This window comes from Symphodus melops, assembly GCF_947650265.1.
Source record: "Symphodus melops genome assembly, chromosome: 13".
Lineage (NCBI taxonomy): Eukaryota > Metazoa > Chordata > Actinopteri > Labriformes > Labridae > Symphodus > Symphodus melops.
In genome coordinates, this window is record NC_136703.1 from 7849119 (window position 1) to 7862014 (window position 12896).

Genomic DNA, 12896 nt, shown 5'->3' on the forward strand with positions numbered 1-12896 from the left:
GTTTTATTGGTTGTTGTAGTTGTTTGTTTGTTTTTTGTTTTTTTCATTTGATGTCTCCTTCTCTGGGGGAGAAGGTTTCTTCCCGTTAAAATGTAAAAATCCTGTAAAAATAAAGACTGATTAATAGAAAGAATGAAATGTATATGTCCCTTTTTGATCCCATTATTGTAATATTCATAATGCTTTTAAAAGTAAATGAATAGAAGTGAAAACAAGACTGAGGGCAGAAAACATTAATATTCCCAAACAGAAATTCTCTTTCTGTCCTTTACCTGTAAAAGGTTTTACATCTGCTTCCTAGCGCTTGCTCTTCAGGGAATGTTTTTTTCTTAAAACAATATGATAGAAAAGTAGAGACAGGAAAAGTCGACATGATAGGGTGGGGGGTGACTTGTAGCAAAGAGCAGAGATCAGATTTAAACCCATGGACTCTGGCATGAGGTCTATAGCCTCTGTGCATGGGAAGCATGCTATAGCCACTAAACAAAACCAGCGCCCGAAGGCCTATATGTGTTTTGTATCTTAGGTGTGCTGATTGATCGACTGATTGCTTGATGGATAAATTGATAGAATGAGAACAAATTGATAATGGCAGTGATTATAAATAAGCTTCATGTCTTTGATTCATATTAAACAATAGTAAGAACTGTGACCACCAGAGGGCACAATGTGAGAGATAACCGAGTTCAAAGGAGTAAAGGAACACATGCACACAAACACACACACAGCTGGCCTTGCTGAGGTGACACAAAGTCTTGCCTCAGCCACTCACATAATCTTAAACTCAATTGATTTTTGAAGGAAAGGTTAAGTCAGTGTATCCATCTATCTATATACCTCTAGCAGTCTTGTAGCATGTCATTCATTCACCAGCATGAATTTAAGCATGGATCGCCATAGTAACACATACATGTGTATGGGTTATTAAGAGTGCGAGGGAGAGGAAAGGCAGAGAGGACCAAAGAGAAAGACAAGCTGGGAGAGAGGTTGATTATTCAATGGAGAAGGGTCTTCACTGTTAAGAAGAGGTAGGATGTGGGTGGATTGTGGAGTAAACTCATTCTGAGTTAAGCTTGAATGCTGATTGTTGTGGGTATTTAAAAACTGTTGGTAATTTTTTACTTGTAACAAGCTGAGAGGTGAGGCCAGTTTGTATCTAGAGTAGAAACAGTAGCAAGAATGTCATCTGAGATTGTATTTTAAATGGAGTCATTATGTATGATTCATGCAGAAATCAGAGTTCTCGTGTCCTATATGAGACATATTGTCATTCTATTTACATCGTAGAAATTACGGTTACTTCATTGCTGATGTAAATAGTGTGTTACCTTGAGTCAAGCTTAAGTCTCTTGTAGCAAAAAGACTTAGAAATAATTGCTTTGTACACATAGTACCCAATTTGGACTTCACAAAGTAATTTTGATGCATTGCGAGAGATTACCCAGTAGAGAACGTCCGTCCAGCCCTCCATGGTGATGCACTGGAACACAGTGAGCATGGCGAACAAAAAGTTATCAAAGTTGGTGATGCCGTTGTTGGGGCCTTGCCAGCCCTCTCTGCATTCTGTGCCATTAAGGAGACATTGACGACCGTGCCCCGATACCGAACATGGAGTGGACTCTTCTTCTGGAAGAGCACCTGAGGGCACACAATCAGAATAATGCTGGTGTTTTAAAAAAGTAAACAAAAGTGAATTATAAGACTATAATAATAATCCTATGGCATTGAACACTTCAAAAGTGCTCCATATTGAGAATAACGTAAAATGAGTTTCTTTTCTTTAGAGTAGAGTCACCAACAGGAGAACAGTGACATAGGCACATCTATTTGCAAAAATTCTAAGTCTGCAGCTTCTCCTGCCTCGTCCTCGTTAGCAGGAGCAATAGCAGCATGAGGGGACCCTTTTTTTGTTTTGTTTTTTTCTCTTCATGGGGGATTCTCAGAGTTAGAAATACAGGGAGATGAGAGCGCCTGTATGGAGCGGCAGTACACAAAAACACACACCTTTTTAAACATTAGTGATCGTGAATGTACTTTAGTAGACGCATAAATTAGACATATGAACCCCAAAAAAGGCACAGTATGGAACCTTTAAACTAATGCAAATATAATTATCTGCAATCATCTTTCCCTTCTTTGCTGTGCAGGATGTTTCTCTGCAAAAAATTACAGGCCGTCTTGTATTGATGCCAGTTTCAAATAATAGACGGGTCATTTCACAGTCAGAAGTTAATAAAAGCCTGCACAACTAAAATAAGTTTTTACAATTTACCATATTTGCATGGATGCGCTCATAACAAGTTGACCCATTTTGTAAATGTCCAAACATCAATACATGCACGAAAAAGACATGATGCACACACCTCCCCCATCCCCACTCCTCTAACAGCAAACACTTAAAAAAACAAAGTGCCTTTCTCAGGGCCAACAGAACAGACGCAAGCAAGTGGGGATTAAAGTAAGCTTCCGTCTTCCTCTAACCTGACCTCTTGACTTTCCTCTACAATGCTTCTCCTGACATCACAAACACCAAGAGATCAAAGCAGAAAAGAGCAGGGAAAGTTGAAAGATTAGGTGAAATGAGTGAGCAACTAAAGCAGTGAAAGTGACACTACATAAAACACAATAGTTGGAGTATTCCTTTGAACCCCACCTATCTCTTTGACTTGTGTTTCTTTCATCAGCCTTGTTTGAATATGAGGCATACTGTGGCTTTATGCATGTGTGCATTAAGCTCATAATGACAACCAGCCATCAGTGTATCCTGATTTTCTTGAATAATTCTACCACACTGCAAGCAATGCTAGAGCAAAGGTCAAGCCTGTTTACATAATAGCTCGATATTAGTCATTTAATTACTGGATTTAATCCACCATCTGCTGTTCTGTCCTGTTTCAGCAGCTTGCTGTCATTCATAGGCAAGGTAAATGTTCTCATCCATTCTCAGGGATTCAGTCCTATTTCTGTGAAGAAGGACATTTTTCAAGAGGATTTCACCAAATCAGATACAAAATTAGATAGAATGCCTGAAACATATCTAATCATTATACAACAGGGATTCAGACGAGCATACCTGTTTTAATCAGATAGCACGTTGCATGCATTTTGCCAATAAAGAGCTCCAGACCGATGATGGCGTAGATAATAATGACAAACAGGACCAGCAGAGCGATGTGAAGCAGGGGAACCATGGCTTTAATAATGGAGTTTAGAACCACCTGTAAACCTGCAAACACAGAAGACAAGGTTAGAGGGAACAAAAAGACATTAACAGGGATATACTGTACATGTGGACCCAGGTTTTTTTTTGTGCCTAAGGTACACCATAGCTAGGCTAACTCAAAGACAGCAACAAGTTTGTATCCAAGCTGGTAAAATAATTCTGTGTCAATAAAAATGATTTAATTGTGGATAATTACTGAATTTCAGCATTGGTCAAAAATAACATTGTTTGACAGCACTCGTTGCTATATTTTTTGCTGACTGCTGTAACTGTATTAAATCGCAGAATTACAAATTTAAAAAAGGGACACCCTACTCAAAACATGAGTTTTTGCTTATGTTGCACAGAAAGGGGATTTCAGTCCATACTGTAGTTCCCCTTTCAGGAGGAATGGAGTTATCAAAAGGAAATATTTTTCAGTGATGAAAGTACTGTTATGACTCTGGGTCATATTGTTTATTGACCATCTTTATTTTGCGATATGTGCAGCTTTTTCTGTTCTGCTATAGTAAGTGTGTGCGTGTCTATGTGTGTGTGTGTGTGTGTGTGTGTGTGTGTGTGTGTGTGTGTGTGTGTGTGTGTGTGTGTGTGTGTGTGTGTGTGTGTGTGTGTGTGTGTGTTTGAGTAAGAGTGTATCTGTGGGTGTTTTTTTCAATCAGCTGCCGATACAGGTGCTGCCTTTGATTGAACAGAGCAACTGGAATTGCTGATTCCTGATTGGATCAAGCCTGACATCACAGCTTTTAAATCTCAGCTGCTGCTGTCTGCTCTGCCCTTCACCTCTCACTTCCAACAAAACCAGCATTAGTATGTGAATCTCCTTTTCAGAAGACAAGCTTTAAATCTGAGTTTGATGTGTGTTCCTGACTTTCTTTGGATTGTTTAGAGTTAAAGGTCAAGTTGTGTCTATGTCTATGTCTATGTTGCCCTAGAACGGGAACATAACATGGTTATGAAGGAATGCTTACAAAGAGCCAGAGAGTACACACTGTATACTGGCAGGGGATCAACAGCCACGTTAAAATAAATCTAGCCATTCGTGTAACTTGCAGGTAAATGGATGATAAGCAACAAAAAGAAACACTATTCCCATATGAGATGCCGAGCAGAAAATGGGCAAAAGTTTGCTACACATCTGTTCTCTTTTAACAGCCACGAAAACCTCATCACTGTCGGTTTAACTACATTTTTTGGGAAATAGACATTATTTCAAACAAAAAGGTCAACAATAATAAACATTAAGCCCATTTGGCCAATAAAGCCATCCTTGATATTTTCACTGAGAAAAGACCACAATACTTATCCCAATAGCTCTATATATTCAGCTGACTGTGGCTAGCAATTTCAGCCTGAGACCTCATCACCAGGATACACACAGAGCAACAGCTGAGTCAGCTGTGAAAACTGCAAAGAATGTCATACCCGAAGCCACAACTCCTCGACAGTGCGCTGATTTTGCTCTTCTATCAAGATCACCACGACACACAAGCAAAGAGACCCCAGACCAGTCCAGCACAGAGACCACTCAGCTGCTGTAGTAGAACGCTACGGTCCGTAAAATCAAGTCTTCAGCAGTCAAAAAGTTGTACGGGAACAGCAGGATGTGGAAATGACACAATTTATTCAGTGAGCCTATAAAAAAGGTCAACCAGAGTCCTATAGACATTGCAACCAAGTAACCTTGCTGATAAAGCCAATCCAACCACACACTATATGGGGAAAATAAAAAGTACAAAACTCAATTGATCCTAGATCCCACTGACTCAGAAACGGTTGATAAATCAGTGAATTTAAAGTCTCTTGAGATGTTTTCATGTTTACTCACTGGGAACTCCAGAGACAAGGCGAAGGGGTCGTAGAACACGAAAGGCTCGGAGGGCCTTTACATCAAAGCCCCCAGGTTTGCCTCCAGACTGGCCACCAGAGTCAGCATCTTTGGTTATCATCTCCAGAACAACACTGAACAATCTGGAGGGGGGGGAGATGAAAGAAAATAGGCAGAGCACGAGCAACAAAGCTCTTTTTATTTGTTACTATGCACATGCATCTGTATGTAGCTGCATATATGCTCTGGCAAAGTCAGAGTAATTTAATAAAAAATCTAATAAATAAGGGGGACCATATGATGCGTGTATGTGTTTTTGTGTGCATCTGTTTAAACATCTCCAGCACGCTATTGTGCCATATAAGACATGCTGTGGAAAACATTATAGTATTATAACATGGTGATCCATGCAAATGCAGAAGACAGTTATGAAATGTGTGTTTGTGTGTGTGTGAAAATGAAGGACAGTATGAACAACTGTTTCTATGACCTTAGCAGGAGTGTACAAAAGAATAGATTTAACTGTGTGTCTGAATGGGTATGTATACTTTGACTTGCCCATACAGTTGTGCATGTTCATGTGCAAACTATGAACTCACCCCACAATGACGATGACGAAGTCCAGCATGTTCCAGCCGTTTCTGACATAGGAGTTTTGGTGCATGACCAGACCATAGGCAATAATCTTCATAAATGTCTCTATTGTGAAAATGATCAGGAAGGCATATTCTACTGTTTCCTGTATTGGGGGAATGGGAGGAAGAAGGGATGTAAAAAAAAAAAGGAAAAGGAGACAAAAAAAAAAGGTTAACTTTGTTGCAGCCAGTTTTTCTTAGCTGAATGTTTCGATCTGGTTTACGGACAGAGTACAATACAGAGGTAAGAGAAGCAATGTCAATATATCAGATCTGAAATCTACATCCATGGAATGAATGAGGGAATCTCCCCAAATGTTTGGTTCAGTCTTCGGACAATGACATTTAAGAACACAACTATTTCACACTATTTGTATGAGACATGAAACAATTCAATTCTTCCATCATGAGTTGTTAAAAAGATTTGAGCTCTCTGAGGAAAGTCGTGAGTTTTTATATTCTGATGTTAAATTGTGTGCATGACTTCTACTTTAAGATGTGCAATGTTGAAAAGACAGGGGTCAAGTTTTTTTTTTAAAGATTTATTTTTGGCATTTTTGCCTTTATTGTAGAGGGAGGAAAGTGGACAGAGGCGGAAAGCAGGGAGAGAGAGAGTGGGGAGAGACATGCAGTAAGGGAGCCACAGGCCGGACGTAAACCCGGGCCGAGCGCTTGAGGACTATAGCCTCGATACATGGGGTTGCGTGCACTGCCACTACGCCACCAGAGCCCTCAGACAGGGGTCTATTTTTTAATGCTGAGTCATAGAATACTTTAATTTGCTGATGTTTTTTTTATATAAATTACCTTGCACATTGTTTTTGAGCAACTTTTATAGTCAAATTATTGTGTTTACAGACAAGAACTTCCAAAAGTAAAGGCTGTCATGTCGTATGCAAAGCTAATCTTCTAAAGACAGCTTTGGAGACCTCAAGGTTTTCATAAAGTAAAAGCATTATGAAGTTTAAATGCTGGTTGTTAAGGGAAGGATTTGTGGAAAGAACAGCTGAATGAAATCAGAGTAATTGGACCGCATTAAGATGACACATCACACACGTGTCACAGTGGATGATCAGACAAAAGAAGTCAAAATATTCCCAACATTGTTTGAATTCGAGAAAATGCAATGTAGAACACAGAAACAGTAATCATTTCAGCAACCTAAATTAAGACAAAAAGAAAAAGTCAGGGCTCCAACCAAAACTAAAAGGCCTAAGTCATGTAGTCAGTACTCTACTATTGAACCAGGTCACTGAATTTGATTTTTTTCTGCACAATCCGTTTGATATGCTCACATATCATTTCACTCCCTCACCTCCACTTCATATTATATAAAAACAAAACAATAGCTATCAGTGTGCTAGCATGGTTTGTGCTCAAAAAATTGGTAAATCAGGGCTAGTGCTAAACAGGAAGATGGAAGAAAAAAAGTACAGAGAAAGTCAGGAAACCTAAACCCACAAACACGTAAAAAGTTTTCTTGTTATGCAACAACAGGATTTCCTTTATATCTGCATACATTTTCATTCAGTTTTACTTTGACTGAGATTTAAAACACGAGTCAAGCGAGTTGTGTGAGCAGTGCCGTGTTGATCCATAATTTTATTCCAGACTGAAATATCTCAGCAGCTATTAATTAGATGGGAGGATGAATTCCAGCGACTTTCTCAATGATGTGCGGCTGGAGATGCATAACACCTCAGAGCTTATAGCAGGCTGCTTTTTTGCGGTAATGGTGTTAAAGTATAAAAGAAAATCTACAGCTAGGGAAATCTGTATTTGCATTCGAAGATATTATAGCTTAGTGAAACATCAAGCAGAACTTTTGTTGTCCTGATTCTTATCAACGGACCAAAAGTGCAAAAATCTAAGTGATTGACCTTAGAGACTACAGAGAAGCAAACATGCCAAGCTGTCGTCCAAATAGTTATGTTCCAACAATGACCAAGGCTTTGTTTCACTCCTAATTGTTAACTTGTGTAAGCTGATTGGTGTGCTATAACTGTAGCTGGGTGGTAACCTGTTGAGGTCATCAAGCACCATGACTCAGAGCTGATTCACTTCGATAAGAGCCTTCAAAGCTCAAATGAACACATACCTGCCTCCATCAAATCATACATTCCCGCTCCATCCTCCTGCCTCCATGTGTTAGAATTGTCCTCTCTTCAGCAAGTGTGTATTTATAATCAGTCTTTGTGAAGTTACGTCAGCTGCATGTGAATTGTGACCAAGTACGGCTGAAAGGCTTTGATTATATCGTTTTAAAGAAGAAAACTTACTTTTTCATTTATTTTACTCCCTTTATGAATACATTAGCTAACATTTCCCTTCAACAGTTCAGCGAGGCAAGCTGGTGGAAATACAACTTATCATGTGGTAGTGTTGTAGTCAAGACCACAGAAACTGAGACCAAGACATACTTGAGACCAGAGTGCTCCAATACAAAGACCAAGACATTTAGGGATAGAGAAAGAGTCAAGACCAAGACCAAAGCAGGGCGAGAATATCACTGAAAAATCATCATCTTGTGTGCTTAGGGCGTGTCACTCACTTCGATCGTAACATCGAGAAGGTTGTAGGGGGGCTAAAAAATCAAGCTACATATGAATTAAAGTTATTTCTTCTGCAGATGTGTTAACAGGACGCACACACATTGAGTTTCTCTAAGCCACAAGAAACTGCAGGTAAGCAGACAAGAATACTCACACCATACCCAGCAGAGAAGTGCAAAACAGCAGACTATAGAATAATGGCAAAGAGAGCAAAGAACAGGAGCTTCATAGAAACTAAAATAGAAGTAATATGAAGTTGATTAAAAAACAGTCCAAACAAAAATCTTATTGCTAAGTAAACTAGAAATCACTTAGTGTTACTTAGTTACTAACATTAAAAAAGGTGCTGCATGGGAGAAAGGGACAAATTATGTATAATCTGTCTGTCAGAGGAGAAACATCATTGTTGCTAAGCATGTATACCTGTGTACCAACTGTGGAAAGCTGTGACAACACATTTCCTGCTGGGGTAAAATAAAGTATTGTATTGACATTAAGCTCAGTGCAAACAGTTTCATTGAAAGAAAATAATGGGCCACAAAAGTCAGAAGTATTTGCAACTGGAGGATAATAATATACCTCAACATTTTCACCTTTGGCATTTTCAGCATTATTGTCAACACGACTCTGGAGAAAAAAACAAACAAAAAACAAGCATTGATGCTCTCTCTGCATACCTGAGCTGAGCTCTATTCAACTGCAATTTTTCATATGCCTGTCACAACAGACGGGCATCAAGGGTTTTGAGACCAAATTAGAGATGTCTGTTTCTAATTACACAAAATCACTAATTGAGTGTTTTTAGTTAATGAAAACTCAGAACATACATGGATGTTGGATTGATTCATGCATGCTGTGACAGTCTCGCTATAACAGCCTTAAACAGTCAAGCCTTTTTTTCTTCGGCATTTCCCATCTCCCAACACTTTCAAGGTTTCAGCATGCTAGGTTTTCCTTTCTACAATCTTGCTGATTAAATGTTGCCAAATGTCTCACTCATGGTGGATTAATGTTTGGTTTATGTTAATAATACAACAGTGTACGGTCTAATAATAATAATAATAATACATTTTATTTATTGCCACCTTTCAGGACACTCAAGGTCACCTTCCAGTACAATAAAAACAGCACAATAGACATGCTCTTTTTTTAAAGTGTATTCATATAACAAAATTATTGACGACATTTTGATACAAAGAATGTATTAGTGCTGCGCTTACACTATGATTTCAAAGCATGTCTGCTGCAAGCTCCACTGTGGAGCATACAAAGAACTTTCAAAAGAAGTGTTACAAGTCTCAAAGGTGTGTTAAGCAAACACATGGCTACAACATTGGTAGTTTTAAAAGGAGAATGTGCACTTGGTTAGTTTTCATTCATTAGGAAAATGATCAATATCAAAGGTAAATGTTTGCAGCTGCACCTGCTCCTCAACATATCAGTCTACAAATGAAAAAAAACCCCATAAAAAACGCAAACCACTATCACTAGTTCTGATGTGAAATATCAGTCTTTATTTTCATATTTCAACCGACATAAGGTTTGAACCCTTCCTCATTATATTGTTATAGGTTATGATCTAAACACCTGAATGACACTTGGTCAGTTAAATAAATGTTTTTTTCAGCTAACAGAGCTCAACATAAAGCCTTGAGGGAGGTAGTGAAAAACAGCACCTTTCTGTCCATAGTAAAAATAAGTAAATACTTTTTACAGAAACTCTAAAAACCTTCTAAACTAACACATCACCTTAAAAAAATCAATTACATAGAATGATCATTGATGAGGAAATGAGCTGGGCTGCAGCCACCATTAACGCCTGACCTAGCAAATAGATCAATTGGGAAAGCTGCGTGCATGCACGTGCAAACACATTACATATACCATGCTGACACATGGTTCGTTCTACATCACTACTCTAAATGACAACAACACAAGCTGACATAACACTCAATGTCATGTGGCTCAGGACAGTTTTTGTATGTGGGTTTAATCTGCCAGTATCGTTAATTTTTATGAAAACTAAACTGTCCCACATTTTTATTCAGAATCTGTTTCCTTTCTTTTCTAATTTGAGCTGCTGTTTGCCTTGATTCAATAGGACAGTAGATCAAATGGAAAACAGAGAGGGGGAGAGAGGGAATGACTTTAACTTGGTCCTCCTAGCCTCTTTAATGGGGTGCGACCAAACCACTAGGCCATCTGCATCGCACAAAAGGAACAGCTAAAGAACAAATTAAATATGGTTTCAGGGTCAAGAAAGAAAAAGTACATTCTATTAACATCAACCATTGTTAAGATGTACACTATTGCTGGTTAAATATTAAGTAGTATTTTTATATATAATTATTTGACTTTGTTTCAAATACAGAATTTAAAAAGGGAGGAAGCCAAGCCTTCTGCCAGTTAATGTCTTTTACCATATATGTTTGTAGGTGCATTTGTTACTCTTCTTACCAATGCCATTTATATAAAGGATGAGGTTCTAGGAATCTTATCTTGCTCTTAATAGCCTTCCATTAATTCCATTATACCAGAGGGTATTGGTTTAACTACAGAGCAGTCTGCTATTGTTACAACTGCTGGCATTTTTAGTACAAGACAGAAGGCAGCACACAGCTAGTCCAAGATCAAACCCAGGGTTAATCTAAGAACGCTGCTATCCCCATATTGGACTGTTTTCATATCTAGAAGACTTGGATATTTTCCACACACAGAAACATCCACAATAAATGTATCCTTAGTTTCTCCGGTGACATCAGCACTATTAAGGCTAATCAGCTAAAAAAGGCCGTCTAAATATGTTGCAGGCTAGATTCAAGTTCAAAAGTGGCTTTAATGGTGTATAATACAACAGTACATAGCTACCAATATTTAGCTTGCAGTTGATTTTAAGGCCAGTTGTCTGGCTAATTGAGGATAATTTGAGAAAGTTTGAGTGAAACAGTGCTGTGTCGTTGACGCTATGTACATGTATGTGAGATTGGGTGCGTGTAGGTAAATCAACAAGGCTGCCAGAAGCAGGCTAATCAGTTCCTAATAGCCTGTGATTCCATTGGTCTTAATAAGATTTATGAGTGGCTGAGGATGTCCTGTTAATTGTTCAGGAACACGAACACATGCTGGACAACAGGGCAACAGATATCTGCAACAGTTGCTCTTCTTAACAGAAGTTTCTTGGAGTGTTTTTTTAAACCTACAGTATGGCATCTAATCAGGCCCTTTAGACCCATCCAAATGCAAAAACCCTTGTGAAAATTTTCAGATCAAAAAGCAAGAGATTTCTATGGCATAAACAGATACACAACAGCGTAAACAGTAGTCTCATTGTGTCAACTAACTATCACCCTGGATGTCACACTGAGAAAATGGATGTGGTTTTATAATAGATATTTTAATGGGGCATTTATCATTTTTATCTCTCCTGTCAATCTAATGGCTATTCATCTATAAGACCTTTCAAAACATATTTCTTAGTTGTTCTCATCTCTTAGTTTCTTACCCAAGACATGCTGCTGCCTTTACTCTTCAAAGCGGTAAAGTGAGCCATGGCATATTCTGGGTTGTATAGTTGGCACCCTCCTTCCTCAGTATTTCAATTCAAAAATGGAATTGAAATACTGAGGAAGTATTTGCACCTCTAGAGGGTGCAGCAGTAAATACTGCCATCACAGGCTCACCAGCTGCATGTGGTCTGCTCACCAGGGAGCCCTGGTGGGATATTTTGCCTTTACTCAAAGCAACTGCCAAGCTGCCCAGCATCTTGGTCCGCTGGGTCTGGCTCGTCCCTATCTTTCCCTGACAAATGCTGTGGGATGATGGAGTATAAAGGGTGTTAATGCTCAACTGTCTACCTTCTGTTGTTGCTGTCAGGATGCAAAAAAACTGATACTGGTCTTGCAGCCCATAAAGATGCGTCTTAGTGTTGCAAGTGTGGGACAGATGGAGAATTCAGGGTCCACTTTATACTCGATATTTTTTGGGGAAGGCATAATAAAGTAAAGCTTGCTGTGAACATCTATTTTTTCCCCACTGTTCATTCCACAAGATACTTCCATCATATCCCCTGCCCTTCCCTTGTTTGTGCCAAAGCTAGCCAATCCAACCGCTTGTGTATCTCTTCCACCACAAGCATGGGCAGTTGCAAAGGAGAAGAGTTAAGGGTGGCCATGTGGTCCCAAGGCCAGGGCCACCCTGACATGCTGGAATAGGCTGACAATGTCCCAATGTTTAACATCCACTTTGTTATAGCTTCTTTGGCATGTTGACCCACAGGCTGTCAGAATATCTGAAGAGAAACACCTTGGTCGAGAAGCAAGGATCCCAAGCTACTCTGGAACAGTTTAATACCATTTTGCATCAGATCCCAATCTCATAAAATGAGGGAACCAAAAGATGTGGTTTTCCTGGACTTCGTCAATGCCTTGAGCTCAGTCCCTCGCACTCCTTGTCAAAACCTACTTCTAGGATGTGCAGCTAGTGTCACAACAGCAGATCAAACCACATTATGGCAACACTGGATGTATAGTGGCTGGACAACCTTCACCATGAGCATGTAAGTGATCATCAGGGCATGCCAGTTGGTTTGAGGACAACACCTGGCCTGAGGCTGCCTGCTTTTAGAGCATAAATGGATAGACATCTGACACTACAACCAAGGC

The 12896-nt window shown here is 39.2% G+C and overlaps 1 protein-coding gene across 6 annotated transcripts in view; it reads right to left on the reverse strand.

Moving 5' to 3' along the window:
• cacna1db (calcium channel, voltage-dependent, L type, alpha 1D subunit, b) overlaps positions 1–12896 on the reverse strand; it is a 63569-nt gene that overhangs the window by 33682 nt on the left and 16991 nt on the right. For all 6 annotated transcript variants that reach the window (XM_079359424.1, XM_079359422.1, XM_079359425.1 and 3 more), the window contains exons 4-7: positions 5648–5787; positions 5049–5191; positions 3074–3226; positions 1442–1638 (exon numbers count right to left, since the gene is read on the reverse strand). In XM_079359424.1, coding sequence (XP_079215550.1) covers positions 1442–1638; positions 3074–3226; positions 5049–5191; positions 5648–5787 — 633 coding nt within the window. The remainder of the gene's footprint in view (positions 1–1441; positions 1639–3073; positions 3227–5048; positions 5192–5647; positions 5788–12896) is intronic.